Consider the following 15,386-nt stretch of genomic DNA (forward strand, 5'->3'; position numbering starts at 1 on the left):
AGTTTGGAAGTTTAAGTAAACATGTGTAAAACTCAGTAGATCGGTCTATTGATGTAGCACAAAATTGTAGACCAGTCTTTGTAGGTGTAGCATGAATGATTTTGAAATGAGAACTCAGTAGATCAGCCTATTGATGTAACCCAAAATTTAAGAAGTGCATACATTGTCTTTTTTCGTCAAACAACGATCTACTAAACACTACTTTATTTCCTGGATCTGATCGTATTACGTGCTTGCTTCCGCCACATCGACTTCCATTTCCATATTTTTCGACCCTGCCAGTCGGCCGACGGCTCGATCACGTGGACTCGGCGGTATCACCAAAGGCGAACCCCGACCCTTGCAGGGCGTCCTCAACAATCTTGTCCAGCCGTGCCGCCATTTCCGGTGTCATGTGGTTGCTCCAGTCCCCAGCCACGCCCTTCCGGAAGAAAGCCTCATTCTTGACGCTGTTTTGCGTGCCATTCTTGTTCACCTCCATGTTCTTGAGAGTGTCCATGCTGCACAGCTCCACGACGTCCTCCGCGACCCCCGCCGCTTCCTCCTTCCCGGAGAACACACACCCCATGAACTCCGCCAGCTTCCTCACGTTGCCCACCGGGTCCCGGAGCATCTCCTCGTACCGGAGGAAGAGCACCTTCTCCGGCTGCCTCCGGCTCGCCTCCCAGTAGCCGAGCACATGGTGCCACTGAGGGCCGTAGGTGCACCGACCGTCGCAGAAGAGCTCGAACATCTCATCGACTGTGCATGGCTTCGGTGGATTATCTGGAGCTGCCGCGGCGAACGCCAATCTCTTCTTGGTGAATTGCCACTTGGAGACGAGCGCGTCCTTGGGGTCGCGGCAGACGTACACAATCTTGCACCCGGTGCCCTCGGTGGTCACGCTCTTCGGCACGTGGGTGTACGGCAGGTGGGTGGCGATCAGGCGCGGCGAAGGGAGCGCCGCGAGCACGTCACCGCCGCTGTCCTTCGCCGCCGGAGACGCGAATGCCTCCTCGAGGAACTCGACGCAGTCGTGGGGGTTACGGCGGCGGAGCGGGTGGTCGAGGCCGCGCGGCGGGTGGTCGGCGCGGTGGAGCGTGGCGAAGGCGAGGGCCTTGAGCCAGGTGGTGCCGGACTTGGGGAAGCTGGCGAGGAGGACGTCGGACGGCCTGGCCTCGAACCGCGCGCGGGCGGCCGCGACGGCCGGGAGAAACGGCTCGGAGAACCAGAAGCCGCCGTGCTGCCTGAGGGGGTACGGCGGGCACCGCGTCTCGAGCGGGAGCGAGGAGATCACGAGCTCGGCCATGTCGTCGTCTCCAGACGTGGCCATTATTTCCTGCGATAGCTGAATTTGGTGCCTCTCTCTGGCATTAATTGTACATCGGCCGGCTGCCTTACGTTCTTTTATGCTCCGTAGTAGATAGCTGACCACGTGATTCCCAGCTTCAGAAAATAGTTTATTTGCACTAAGCTTTGAATTCCAGTAACGGCTCGATAGTGTTTAACGGTATGATTCCTTAATTATGCCGTCGTTATTTTACTTGAGCTCAGGTGGGTTTAGAATACCGCTGTGCTAACCATTCGACCACAGATTGATTCGCCACGCTGTTGTCTTCCACACCTACTATGGAGATTCCTTGTGTTCATGCCATGGACCAGCTGGCCCCGCTGGCCCCGGCGCCGAACGTGAACCCCGACCCTTGCAGCGCTTCCTTGATGATCTTGTCCAACCGCGCAGCCATCGCAGGCTTCATGTGGTTGCTCCAGCGATAATACTAGACCTACGAACGGTTTTACGATGCCTTAACTAAATCTTCTCCTGAGTGGGGTGGGGCCCTTCATCCCCTCGCTTCCAATCCTAAACATTCAGATCAGCATCTATGTAAAATCCCTACGTAGCCTTTCGTATGTCTAGCATTACTCTTGCTCCAGTCCCTGACGACACCCTTTCGGAAGTAGGTTTCATTTTTGATTTATTTTTGTGTACTATTCTTGTTGACCTCCATGTTTTTGGAGTAAATAGCATAAAACTACTAGTTTACAGGTTAGGGTTTCAAAAAACTATAAGATTTTAATTTTTCTCAAAAACATACCAAACGCGTGATCGGCTGTTTCAAAAAACCCAAATCACCGAATGCTTTCAAATTGATCGTGACTATGACAAGGATGGCCCACTCGTTGGAGCTGACATGGCATAAAATGTCAACTCTGTTATCTCTCTTATTCACCCCGTCTTCTTCTTCTATCTCTCTTTCTTCCTTCCGTCGCTTGCCCCCGACGCAGCCATGGAGGGTGCTCAACGTGTACGCTCGCCCCCTGGGCGGCCGGCCGGTCGCCAGAGCGCCGCTGCTGGAGAGCATCCCGCCTTACCCCTCCCCCCGCAGACTAACCCTGTCCAGGGAAGTATCCTGTCGGAGTTCGCCGTGCTGACCATGCCGTGTCGTGCTCATGCTCGTGCCAGAGGAAGAGCGCACACACAGCTAACCATGCGGTGCTTGGGCGCCGCCAGCAGCTGCTGTCCCCGGATCCTCGCCACCCCCACCTGTTGTACTCACCGCCGCCACCTGTTGTCGCTCGCCGCCGCCGCGTGCTGCTGGCCGCACCATGGGGAGCCGCCGCGTGCTGCTGGCCATGACATGTGGAGCCGCCACGTGCTGCTGGACGCGAGCCGCCTAAGGCCGCGCCATGGGAAGCCACCTGAGGCCCCGCTGTTGGCCGCGAGCCGCCTGAGGCCGCGCCATGGGGAGCCGCCCGAGGCCCCGCTGCTAGTCGCGCCATGGCGAGCCGCCGGCCGCGCACCCCATGTCCCAGAGCTCGGCCTCCTCCAGTCACCGGCAGGGGAGGGGATGGAGGGGAGTGGACGGCGGCCGGTTGTTGGAGAGAAGCCGTGCGGGATTGGCCCAAGATCTGATTGCTTTTTTCTTTTCTTCACAAGGACCCGGTCGCTTTTTTTAGAAAAAAATACAGGGACCTGATCGCTTTTCTGTTGAAAATTATAGGGCTCAATTGCTTTTTATCAATACTTGGGCCCCACCTGTCATAACCTATGAATGGTCAATCTAACGATCAACCTAAGGGTGTTAATTTTTATGCCACATGGACCTGACAAGTGGGGCACAACTGTCAAAAAACGGTTTACAATTTAAACGCTCGGTGATTTGGGTTTTCTGAAACAGCCGACCACACGTTTGGTAGTTTTTGAGAAAAATTAAAATCTGGTAGTTTTTGGAACCCTAGCCTGTAAACTAGCAGTTTTATGCTATTTACTCATGTTTTTGAGAGCATCGATGATGCACAGCTCCATGATGTCCTACACAGCACCTGCCGCCTCCTCATCCTCAGAGAACGCACACTCCATGAACTCCGCCAGCTTCCTCACGTTGCCGAACGGTCCCAGAGCATATCCTCCTACCGGAGGAACAACACCTTCTCTGGCCGCATCTGGCTCGCCTCCAAGTAGCCCGAGACGTGGGCCCTCTGCGGGCCACCGCCCACCGGGGAATCGGCCGTCAAAGAAGACCAAGAGCTCGAACGCGTCCCGGCTACCGTCCTCGTCCGTGGCAGCCATCTTCTTATCGAACATCCACGTGGAGACGAAGGCGTCCCTGGGGTCGCGGCAGACGTACACGACCATGCATCCGGCGCCCTCCGCGATGACGCGCTCCGACAGGAGGGAGTAGGGGATGTGGGTGGCGATGACGCCCGGCGAAGGGTGCGCCGTGAACACGTCTCCGCCTCTGATGCCGGCTTGAGCGCGAAGAGCCCCTCCAAGAACTCGACGCAGTTGTGCAGGTTGCGGCGGCTGAGCGGGTGGTCAGAGACGCGCGACGGGTGGGACGTCTATGTTCGAAAAAATGATTTGAATCTAACACTGGAGTGTGTTCTTAAATATTTGTGTTGGCCATTGGTTAGTGGGACGTGTTTGTTCGAGTGGATAACAACACTTAGTCAGGTCTTTGAGCTTCTGAATTTGATCCTTCAACTCAACTCTTTTTTTGGATTTTTAGTCGTGCCTTACAAACACATATTGTTACGTGCCTGGGCCTTTCTCAACCCACGTAACTTAATGGGCCCAGCTACTTGGAAAATAAGGCAAAAAATATTTTAAATAATCCTGCATTGCTGATATAATAATCGTACCTTTTTTTTGCAGAAAAACTTTCAATCTATTCATCTGGGCGAAGGATGGGTGGATTGGTCCGTGAGCTAGCTGAAAAAAGACCCTGATTTTTTTTAAAAAAAAAGGAATTAACTCCAGTTGCTACCTGAACTAGCTAAAAAAGGGTCTGAATTTCATTTCTTGAGGATTGCTACCCGAGAAATAGAGAAGAGAAGACCTGACTATGTCGTGACTATGTGAGCTATATGCATGAAAAAAGAAGACCCGACTCACTCCCATATTATGGAACATCACACCTTAAATCCTCTCTATCAATGAACGGAAAAACAGCGGAGTAAATTAACTCCGGTTGTACTATATCGATGGCTTGTACATTGAAAAGGAAAGACCCGCCTCACTTTCATATCATGGAGCTTCATACCTTCAAATACTCTCGAAAGAATGAAAAAAAATGGATTGAATAATTTGCGGGCCTTCTCTGGTGTGCGATGTCCTAACCAAACCCTTAAATCCCCTCGATTATGGAAGGAAAAATAGCGCATCGATTACTTTTCTCATGGGATGAAACTCAGAATCTAAAAGTTCATTCTTGATGTGCACACGCGGTTTTGCTTGCACATATAATTGTCAATAAATTTAAATGTATACTACTTTTTTTCCCGTTGCAACACACGCAAGTATAGCTAAAGTGGAGGAGTAAATGGCAACAAGTCCAGAAAGTAAAGTGGACTCCTCTCTCAGTTTTACATGAACTACTGAACATCGCATCGATATTCCTTCTGCTTCACTCCTTGTGTTCATGGAGCGGCCGGCCGGCCCGGCCGTGCTAGTTTCTCAGCATCGATCGTCCCTGCCGGCCTACCGGTCAGCCATGGCGTTGAAGGTGAACTCCGACCCTTGGAGTGCATCCTCGACAATCTTGTCCAGCCGCACAGCCATCGCCGGCGTCATGTGGTTGCTCCAGTCCCCGGCGACCCCCTTCCAGAAGAAGGACTCGTTCTTCACGTAGGATTGACCACCGTCCTTGTTCACCTCCAGGTTCTTCAAGGCGTCGATGCTGCACAGCTTACTTACGATGTCCCGCACCACCCCCGCGGCCTCCTCCTCCGCCAGCTTACTTACGTTGCCCGCCGGGTCCCGAAGCATGCCCTCGTACCGGAGGAAGAGCACCTTCTCGGGCCGCCTCCGGCTCGCCTCCCAATAGCCGGCAACATGGTGCCACTGTGGGCCGCCCATGGACCGACCATGGCAGTAGAGCTCGAACGCGTCCTCGATCGTGAACGGCGCTGGAGGTGGCGGCGAGTCGCCATTGTTGTCGGCGGCGGCGGCCTCCACCATCTTGTTGGCGAACATCCACGCGGAGACGAAGGCGTCCTTGGGGTCACGGCAGACGTACACGACCTTGCATCCGGCGCCCGGCAGGAGCGAGTAGGGGATGTGGGTGGCGATGACGCGCGGCGAAGGGTGCGGCGCGAACACGTCTCCGCCTTTGACCGGCGACGGCGAGAGCGCGAAGAGCCCCTCCAGGAACTCGACGCAGTCGTGCGGGTTGCGGCGGCGGAGCGGGTGGTCGGGGGCGCGCGGCGGGTGGTCGGCTCGGTGGAGCGCGGCGAAGGCGAGGGCCTTGAGCCAGGTGGTGCCGGACTTGGGGAAGCTGGCGAGGAAGACGTCGGACGGCCTCGGCTCGAACCGCGCGCGCGCGGCCACGACTCCCGGGAGGATCGGCTCGGGCCACCAGAAGCCGCCGTACTGCCTGAGCGGCGTCGGCGGGCACCGCGTCTCCAGCGGCAGCTCGGTCATGTCGGCGTCGTCGGCGTCGGGGGACGCTGCCATTGGTCGCGCCGCGCCGTGCCCCGCCCGCGCACGTGCTCCGGAGGCCGAGTAATAATCAAGGAGTAGTTGCCACGAGACCCCGGGAGACGCTGAGTATGATTGAGCAGCGGACGACGATTATGTCCCCCGCGACAACGATGCGATCTCAGTCGGGAGATGACAAGGTTGAGCAGAGGACACGACACCAACCATGTGGACTGTGTGATGTATTATTATTTTTTTTCGAAATGCCTGTGTGATGTATGTTGGGCCTTAATAATGCGACTAATTCAACAAAGGCCCCGTTTGATAGCAAAATATTCTCTAAGTATTTTGAGAATACTATAGTTTTTGAGGTTACCACAGTTTTATTTACAATGAGCTGTTTGATTGCCCTTAAAAACTGTGATTTTAATACTGTAGTTTTGGCCAAACTGTAGCTTTTTCTCTGCATAAAAAAAAACCTCCGACCTCTTTTTTAAAAGCAGAGAAGCTCAAAAGAAAGTACTTGCGTCGTTGACCTTCCCCGCTCTGCTCAACAACTCGCTCTAGCCTCAGATTGTGTGGTATGATGCATACGGGTACCCATAGGGAGCGAGCTGCTGTTGCATTTGAGATCAGTGAAGGCGCCGCTACGAAGGGTTTTAAGTATCTCAGATTGCTCGGAGGTTATCTGCCTAATTACTCTGCTGCCATCGCTGTCGCTAATTATAATTAGGCTAATCGATCCATATATTCTATTCTAGTACTACATCACGGTGCTCCTTCCATCCACTATTTTTCAGCTAGCTTCTCCTTGCAAAAAGTTAGGCAGCAAAATATACAACATTGTGCAGTAACTACCAAACAGGTTCTATGTATTGTAAATACATCAAAATATTATGTTTTTATAAAATCATGGTATCGCATACCTATAGGCAAAATTACTGTAGTTTTTAATATTTTAATTTATATAATACTTTGCTATCAAACACAGCCGAAATCTCTGTCAAAATAAATGCCGTGTTTGCATCGCCGGTAGCCCGGTAGAATTCACTTCGATTCTTTCTTGGAACTAATCAATCGCATCTCCCACACTCATCATTAACCAACGAAATAGACTTCAAGAATTACACCACCCACAAGCAACTTCGCAGGCCTGATTCCATCAAGCGATACAACAACATTTCTTAAAATACAATGCAAGCATGACTCGCTCTGAATATGTTTACATACATGTTTTTCAGTTGATGAGAACCTTGGGCCTTTGTATGAAACAAGAGAGCATTTTCATGTGAGAATTTTGCCCTGTACTATCTATATACACACACATACACTCAATGTAACCTTTTTCATCGATTTGGACCGCACGTGAAATCTGGATCTTCTACCAAGTTGATAGTACGCTCAGGATTTGGACCGTGCAGTTCGAAGACTACCTGCCAAAATAATGAAATGTAAGAGCATGTGTCACTTGCTAATAGCATTCCTGCCAAAGAACTAAATTTCTCTGTGCATTTGAGTTCTGGGCTCAGTGTATGGAAGGTAACTCTTCGCCATATGACATGATAAACAGCGAATGTAGAAACTTCATAGTTAGGAAGTACATACAACAATGTTGTCTCCAGATCTGAGGATTGGAGCAGGAACATAAAGAGCACACTGTGGTCCCATTACCTACAAATAGGTCCAAATTCAGATCACTTTTGAGTGTAAAAATAATTCTTTGCTCAACTGGAATGCATGAAAACAGTTTGTCAATTGGAGGTCTCAGTATTTTACCGGCCAGAACCTTCCAATGTTGAAGTTGTTCACAAAAGCAACCCCTTTGTTCCAACCACGGAATGATATGAATGTATCCTTTATCGTGCTATTGGAGTCAATGTGGAAATGGCCTTCATAAAATTCTGGCTCTTCTGAATTGCCTTGTCATAATACAATGCAAAGATATTTTGAGTAGTGGTGCAGTAGATTTTTCAGAAAACTCATCCGATGTGCAATCAAAGTACAAATGCAACACTGGAACATGTGCATCAGCACAAAAATATTGAAATTCAAGATGCAAACTTTTGGTTACAGCAATTTTCAGTCTTCAACAGTATTGATGTAAAAAGAAAGCTCCAGAGATCCACTAACTTTTCCTGAACTAGCAACAAATATGACAAATAAGGCAAATGTTTCCAGGAGATTAAGTACAATTTCAAAGCCCGTTATATCATGAGCCATTTTAAGTTTTTTAACCAACTGACGATGACTACATGGGAATCAGTTATGCCTGACTTTCCCATGAGCATGACTGCACTGGAATCAGTTATTTTTAACTTTTTAAAAGGACCGTATACAGGGGCTTACCATTTAGGTAGAATGACAAATCACGTAGCTTATTTCGTGAATCACCATGAATGGACACTTTGCTAGCTCTGGCATCAGTGATCTGCTGGATTGGTTGGAATTTCGGAATGTTGTCCAGTAAATCGAACGATAACGGATACATTCTCCAGTGATGGAGAGTAACACCATCTATTTCAACAGTAGATAATATCCCCTGTATTTTTCAATTCGGTAATGATCAGCACAAGAAGCTTACAAGCATTGTCCATGTGGATACTGCAGCATGAGCGAGGTTATGTGGGAGTGTGGGACTTACCTTCTGGTCAAAAATGTATGGCCCATAATTTACACGGCCCATATTTTCTACCTGTAGATAGAACACATATATATGTAGGTAAGGCAGAAAACATGAATTAATATTATTTATTCGAAAGGAAGGTTGTAGAAGTAATAGCTAATTGTACTCTGATACTTTTTTTTTAGAACTTTGTACTCTGATACTTATAAGTACTAAGTAACAGTAGTTTATCGTGTTATCTTTTTTGGCTGGGCTGATACTTTCCACATGTGCAGATCTCTAAATAAGTGTTAGTTGAATTTTAGGCTATCCAGTTATGCAAGTCGAAATGTTACAGAAGCATGTCATGCCTCCAGTCATGGATGTATACAGAAGGTTTAAACTAGAATCATGCAATCATCTTCTACCAAGTCATTGTCATGCCTATGGCTGTACACATTTCACATGCACAAGCCAAATCGGTCTTCTACCAATACATTTTTAGGAGTCTCTACCAATCTATTCCACATCTCAAGATTCAATGAGTTTGATTGAACTAAGTAGAGTAGCATTAGTAGACTGTGCAACAGTTTCCTCATTATGTAATATTGTGTCAGCTAACAGCAACTGTAACATCTATGGAAGCAATAAGATTTTCCATTTTATACTTTACAAAAGAAATTCATGACTATTACCAGGATAGATATGCGGATATTAGAAGAGCAGTTTAAGGTTGGTATCTGTAGGGTTTTACTAGACCATCTTTCAATAACGCCAGCATATCTTTGATTTCTGACGCCATCAAGTGAGCATGCCACAAACACCTGGGCTCTGTCATGTACCTACAGCATAAATTAGATCTAAAAGCAATGAACTTGAATGCATGTCAACGAAAGAAATGATGAGTAGAAAAACCTTTGGAATTGATAGGATGCTGTAAGGACCTTTTCCTTGGTATTCCGACACATACAGTAGAAACCCAAACATCTGGAATAAAAGAAATGTAACCATGAACATACAAAATGTGAACCTGCTCGACAACTTCTGCAACGGAAAAGGAACCGGAGTCCAGAAATATACTTGGATAGGTTCCTACCTGGCCTGTCAGTTCCATAGACAGAGGCTGTTCTGAAACAGCCACTTTCAGTGGATCACAAAGCTTATCAAATATGTCAAAGAAAGAAGCAACCTTTTGTAATTTCACAAGCCCATAACTTGCTCTTTCAATGTCGGCAGGAAGTGGATGCAGAGGAGTGCCAGTGCATTCATGTATTACTCTTCTCAATGCTGCTTGATACCACCAAGTTGTAATCAGAAAAACATAAACAAACAGTAGTTTAAAAATACTCCCTCTGTAAACTAATATAAGAGTGTTTAGATCACTACTTTAGTATTCTAAACGCTCTTATATTAGTTTACGGAGGGAGTACATCTCAAGTATAAAATTTCACTTCAAGACTTCTAGAAATTTATTAACTTTTGTCTTGTAGTAGCTCTAGGACCTTCTTTGTTACTTTTATTGCTTCTAGTATTTTCCTTGTTCGGTTTTGCAGGTTTTGCATAGTTCTTCTTTCACCTTCTTGGTTTACTGTAACTCTGCATTATTTCGACAAGTACAAAATTACACGCATTTCAATGTGTGGTTGAGAAAAATACTTTAAACTGGTGATTGCTACACCTGCTCATCAACTATGGCATACAGATGATGCAGATATTAGGGTATGCCATTCAAAACCTATCGCGTATTTTTCATTTTATCTCGTGGTGTAGCTGGCAAGAAGAGCCCAAAAATAACAAACAAAACAGTTATGTTTTCATATCGAGAACTGAATAACTAAGCAACTATTTTAGGAGAAACTGGAACTTCTGATAGAACCATCATGCTTCAAATAGAAAAGTTCAAATATAATATAGCATGCCTCTGTATTTGGGATTATGCACGTCTCCATGCTCCTTAATTGGCGCATCCTGGTCGAAGACATTATATAAATATAAGATACCTCCAGAAATGGTTTAAGAAATGAAAGAACTGATTTGGCGAAGTACTTGCATAATCATAAGATGTGAGGTCTGCCTTATACTCAAATTCAGTTTGACCAGTATTTGCTCCATTGTAAAACCCAAAATTTGTCCCTCCATGAGCCATCTGGAAACAGATCTCGTGAAAAATAGAATTAGTAAAACTAAAATGTAAATGAAATGCGGTGATAAAAGGGCTCTCGTTACAGACATAGAGTACAGCAGAACCATTGCGGCATAGAATACTTTTAAGAGCCTTAGCTGTGCTGCTGGCATCTGTTGTAGCAATACTCTCACCCCAGTGTGTTAGCCATCCGGTATAAAATTCCCTGAAAAGTAAAGAGGAAATATCAGTAGTACAAGTTACATACGAAAAAATAATAAATGAGTGATATAACATTAATCATGGTGCACAGAGCCACAGACCACTTACGCACTTAAAGGAGCTGATTTTCCTGGTAAGTTGTATTTCTTCTGTAATCTGAATATTGGCCATGGATCATCACCAGTTGAAAAATCAACAGCTGCACTTGAATTATAATTATTTGGAAACTGGTAACTGAGGAAAACCAAAAGCATAATACTTGTAATAATTATGAAGTTAGGAAGATAGAATTATTTTCTGCTTCAAAAGTGTTAGGAAACCATACTGAAGTGGATATCAAATAATCTTCATAATCTTTAACAATATCAACAGAAAAGTCATTGTACACATTAGCATTTAGCATCGCTCACCATGCATATAGTAAAAAATGACAGTGCAGTTTCAAGGATTACACAGATAGCAAATTTCTGTGTGTGTGGGTGGGGGTGGGGGGATTGAAAATATAGGGTTATTTACTGAAAGAAACTTAGACTGTATCACCCTAATCCATCATTCAGTACCACATAAGCAGTTATATTGAAACCCTTTTGGGTGAGCTGGGACCAAAGTCCACGCGTTGCTACGCGCATGACCGCCAAACATGCGGTTGAGGAGCTTTAACCGATTTTTGGGTCTAGTGTGTTTATACTAACATCCACGTCATATTATACTAGGGTGTTTAACCTAATCCATCATATTTTTTTACAGGAAGAACATCCACATCATCACAAAAGTCATTTAGTCTAATTTACCGGCGAAGACATCATCTTGAAGAATTGCTCCATTCCTTAAGGTATTAGTAGTGCCCCCATCAGTTGTATACCTAAAAGATTATTTGTGAAAGTCATAATCGCGACTTTGATAACCACTGTTTACAAAGGAACAAACATATTGATGCTATCTTTCAGAAGCTTTTCTCTAAACTAAAAATAAACAAATTAATAGAACGATCGATCAGATGAGAGCATGGTTTCCGAGTCGCGCGACTAGTCATGACTAGTCGCAAAAAAATGTCGACTCAAAGTCGACTCGAGTCACGAGTCGCGACTAGTCGCAACTGCAGGCTCGACATTTCCGAGTCGCTACCCCAGAGCGACTTGGATGAGTCGCGGCTCGAAAACCATGGATGAGATCATCACGGTGATTTTTTATCAACTGGATATCTTTTGACTTTCTTCTTATTCTGGTTTGTCAGTGCAGAATGCAAGTACGTTAATCCAATGTAAAGTGTCGACAAAAGGCAGATCTTGTATAAAATGTCTTCATACAAATTATCTGTGTAAAGGATTATTTGAGCACATATCATTCTTGCTTATTACAGGAGGAAACTGATAAGCAGGACAAGAGTATTATTCCAGCCCAATTCTGAATGCAAAATAAAACAAATAGAATTAGACTATAAACACAAACATGGTGCTAGTAAATGATATTTGTGCAGTTAAGGTTTATAACCTTCCACAAAGGGAACTGCTAGGAAGGCCAATCTCAATGTTGTATGAAATTTCACCACTACCATGCCTAGTAAGTATGCAAAATTATAGTATTACCCTAAATAACTTTGTACATAATCTATAGAATAAGTAATAAATTTAGCAGACATTAATAAGAGGTAAAAATTATGAGAAGGGAAACTGCGTACAGAACAATGTCATTCCCCAGATATCGTCTGGCCAACTGAACAAGGTAATGAAGGTAATTCTTGTCATCTCCAAATGAACCAAATTCATTTTCAATCTGCTAGACAGGGAAAAAAATATTAGTTACTTGTTACACAAAACATAAAAATGGTTATGAAGTGGTTAACCGATTTAAACCATGATGGACTTGCCTGCACCATGATAATTGGACCTCCATTCTCGTATAACAGTGGTGCTACTTTTGGGAGCAAGACTCTCCACCATCTCTCTACCTATAGAACTAGCTAACCTTGGTCAAAATATCTCCAGAAAATCCCAAAGCAATGATGGCAGTATCATACATAAAACCCTAAAACTGGTGATGTTTTGGGCAGCTTACCAAGGAAAGATAGGTTGAGTCTGATGATCGCAGTTTAATGGCTGGTTCTATGGTGAGCAACCATGGTGGAAATCCCCCTAAATCCCATTCTGCATGACAGGTTCAAGAATTCATAGATCACATCGACAAAAAGCTCAACCGAAGGGTATGAACTATCACAACCCAATCAACTCTGAACTCTGAAACTATATGGAATCTGTACTAATACAAAGAACTTCTGAACCAGGTATAACAAGTTAGGAACTAATCGTAGTAAATTAGCATGAGGAAATGATGGTTTCTGTTCTTGATCAAGTGGAGGCATTTTACTCTCTGCTTCATCAGACAGGGTCACAGAAAACATCCGACATGAGAACTGACACTACGACTATTGTTAGTCCTTTCACTTTTACAGAGTTATTTTTGTAAGTAAAAGAGCTAGAAAGCCTTATCAGCCGTAAAATCAGCAGACTATGAAATACATATTTCAGCGACCATAAAATCAACAGACTAATTCGATTATTTAGAATATTTGTCTGAAGTTTATATATCTGCTTAGCCATGTCTTTGCTATTCTCAGTACACGGATACAATTATCTTGATAGTCATATTGACATGCTGAAATGGTAAAATTTCAATAAGCTATGAAATTACCTCCACAAATATATGGACCTACACGAAGCATGACGAGCATTTCTAATTCTTGTGCAAGTCTTAGATACGATTCAATGTCAGCGAAACCCTTGAATTCCCAGCTCTGTGGTTCCGGCTCGTGCAAATTCCAAGGAACGTATGTTTGAATTGTGTTCAGGCCTAGTGCCTTAGCCCTTAAAAGGCGATCTTTCCAGTACTGCACACAGAGAATGCAACGTGCATGTAAGCTTGCAATAAGATATATGGAAGAACAGATCAGAAAGATATACAGAAACATTTATTTCCCTATCAATAAAACAAATTCATCTCTGATAGCTTATTCAGTCATTTTATAAGCTGCGTGTAGCAAAAAATAGACTGCGAGTATGACAAAAAAAATGCTACTCCCTCCGATCCATATTAATTGTCGCTGTTTTAATACAAACTTTGTACTGAACCAGCGTCAATTAATATGGATTGGAGGGAGTAGTAAAATATTTCAAAGAGAAGCCGCAATTTCGTCAATCTATCACAGGCATGCAAGCTCAAGGTCACCCGACTTGTTGAATACAGTCTGTGATAGATTGAACACACTGTACAGAATTATTAGTAAACTAGTAGTAGTAGAGAATTTCTGAAATGCTCCAAAATTCTGTACTACGAACATGTACAGAAATCAATTTCTGTCAGAACTAAACCTACAACACATGTACAGAACTGACAGAATGCGCGACTGCAAATACTCTGAAATGCGCCAAACCACCAATCTATCAGTTGAACGTCACTTGTCATCGCGAATTTACTGACTGAACTCTCCAGCAGATTGCAGTGACATGTACAGTAATACCAGTCGGAAGAGGGGGGATTCATTCACCTCGGGGACGATGCGGAAGTAGTGCACGTCGCCGCCGACGATCTGGAACGGCGCCCCGTCCTTCCAGAAGGCGTCGTCCTCGATCCAGAACCTCCTCGAGGCCTCGCCGCGGACCTGGCAACAGCGACACCCGCACCGCACGACGAGTCAGGCGCCGCCAAAACCAAATCGATTCAAAGCCCGAGCAAACCAAGGATCGGTCGGCGCGAGGGAGAGCGCGCGCGCGTACCGTCGAGGAGAGCGCGGAGCACAGCGACAGCGCGAGGAGAAGCGAGAGCCTCCCGAAGCCTCCGGCGGAGGCCATTGCTTGGCCCCAGTGGACTCCGCTCACCCGCCGCTGCTGCTGCTGCTGCTGCTGAATGAGTGGATTCGTTCTAGCTCGTGCCGCGCGGAAGCGTGAGGAGCTGGACGGCGGCTCGGTTTGGCGACGGGCACCGCGTGCGCCGGAGTGATGGCGGTCTCCGGTGCTGAGGTGGTGGGTAGGGGAGGGGCGCGGTTGCGGTTGCCTGACGCTGACGGGGAAGCGGACTGGGACTCTGTCATTTTTTCAGTATATGAATAGGCTGTTGTGATGTGTCGTTTGCCTGGTGGGAGATGCTGTTTATCCACAGATTTTCAGATTCTTTGGCATATCGACGACGTGACGGCACCTCAACTCTTTACTGAACTATGAGCCGTGATAAACCGGAAATCCAATTTGGCTCGGAGCCCGCAAAATACCGACCCGCAAAACGTGTTTGTACTGAGGGGCGGAGCCAAGATTTTGGTATAAGGGGGGCCAAGTCAAGTTCCTAAACTTTTTCTAGTCCAAAAAATAACAATCATCATACTGTAATATATGCCACATGAAACAAAACATTGATACAGTTGTATAAGTTCAAATTTACCTTTACAATTGCCTATAACATGACAAAAAGGTTAATAATTTCACGGGAAGAGAACTTACCTATTAAATTTTTTTCAACGTTTAACCCAAGTAAGTCTCTCGTTTGGCGCTTAA

General features: G+C 45.8%; 3 protein-coding genes across 6 annotated transcripts; all 3 read right to left on the reverse strand.

Annotated features, from left to right (window-relative positions):
- Positions 1-298: 298 nt before the first annotated feature.
- LOC123097144 (cytosolic sulfotransferase 13-like) lies at positions 299-1,343 on the reverse strand. Its single transcript, XM_044518894.1, has one exon. It carries the CDS (start codon positions 1,310-1,312, stop codon positions 299-301), a length of 1,014 nt encoding a protein of 337 aa, XP_044374829.1. The 5' UTR covers positions 1,313-1,343.
- Positions 1,344-4,662: 3,319 nt separating this feature from the next.
- On the reverse strand, positions 4,663-6,012 carry LOC123142425 (cytosolic sulfotransferase 17). Its single transcript, XM_044561347.1, has one exon. The coding sequence runs from the start codon at positions 5,933-5,935 to the stop codon at positions 4,961-4,963; it is 975 nt and encodes a 324-aa protein (XP_044417282.1). The 5' UTR covers positions 5,936-6,012; the 3' UTR covers positions 4,663-4,960.
- A 1,003-nt stretch (positions 6,013-7,015) lies between these two features.
- LOC123142395 (beta-galactosidase 8) lies at positions 7,016-14,932 on the reverse strand. Of its 4 annotated transcripts, none has more exons than XM_044561343.1 (19): positions 14,616-14,932; positions 14,387-14,500; positions 13,534-13,729; positions 12,901-12,989; positions 12,713-12,793; positions 12,524-12,618; positions 11,637-11,707; positions 10,954-11,044; positions 10,732-10,849; positions 10,552-10,647; positions 10,421-10,469; positions 9,598-9,788; positions 9,417-9,488; positions 9,197-9,343; positions 8,541-8,591; positions 8,246-8,438; positions 7,676-7,809; positions 7,505-7,570; positions 7,016-7,328 (listed from the first exon to the last, which is right to left on the reverse strand). In XM_044561343.1, exons 1-19 carry the CDS (start codon positions 14,688-14,690, stop codon positions 7,281-7,283), a joined length of 1,977 nt encoding a protein of 658 aa, XP_044417278.1. In that variant the 5' UTR covers positions 14,691-14,932; the 3' UTR covers positions 7,016-7,280. The 4 variants fall into 4 exon arrangements, with proteins under 4 accessions (XP_044417278.1, XP_044417269.1, XP_044417272.1 ...); XM_044561334.1 differs by having other exon boundaries at positions 7,016-7,332; positions 14,616-14,931; XM_044561337.1 differs by having other exon boundaries at positions 7,676-7,818; positions 14,616-14,930.
- Positions 14,933-15,386: the final 454 nt, after the last annotated feature.

This window comes from Triticum aestivum, chromosome 1B (assembly GCF_018294505.1).
Source record: "Triticum aestivum cultivar Chinese Spring chromosome 1B, IWGSC CS RefSeq v2.1, whole genome shotgun sequence".
Classification (NCBI taxonomy): domain Eukaryota; kingdom Viridiplantae; phylum Streptophyta; class Magnoliopsida; order Poales; family Poaceae; genus Triticum; species Triticum aestivum.

Excerpts from the sequence above, each read along its gene's own strand:
- LOC123097144 (XM_044518894.1), bottom strand. The coding sequence starts at position 1,312 with ATGGCCACGTCTGGAGACGACGACATGGCCGAGCTCGTGATCTCCTCG.
- LOC123142425 (XM_044561347.1), bottom strand. The coding sequence starts at position 5,935 with ATGGCAGCGTCCCCCGACGCCGACGACGCCGACATGACCGAGCTGCCG.
- LOC123142395 (XM_044561329.1), bottom strand. The coding sequence starts at position 14,690 with ATGGCCTCCGCCGGAGGCTTCGGGAGGCTCTCGCTTCTCCTCGCGCTG. Across the intron at positions 12,619-12,712 it reads GTCCAATTATCATGGTGCAG|ATTGAAAATGAATTTGGTTC; the intron begins GCAAGTCCATCA and ends CCTGTCTAGCAG. Across the intron at positions 8,439-8,540 it reads CATACATTTTTGACCAGAAG|GGGATATTATCTACTGTTGA; the intron begins GTAAGTCCCACA and ends TGAAAAATACAG.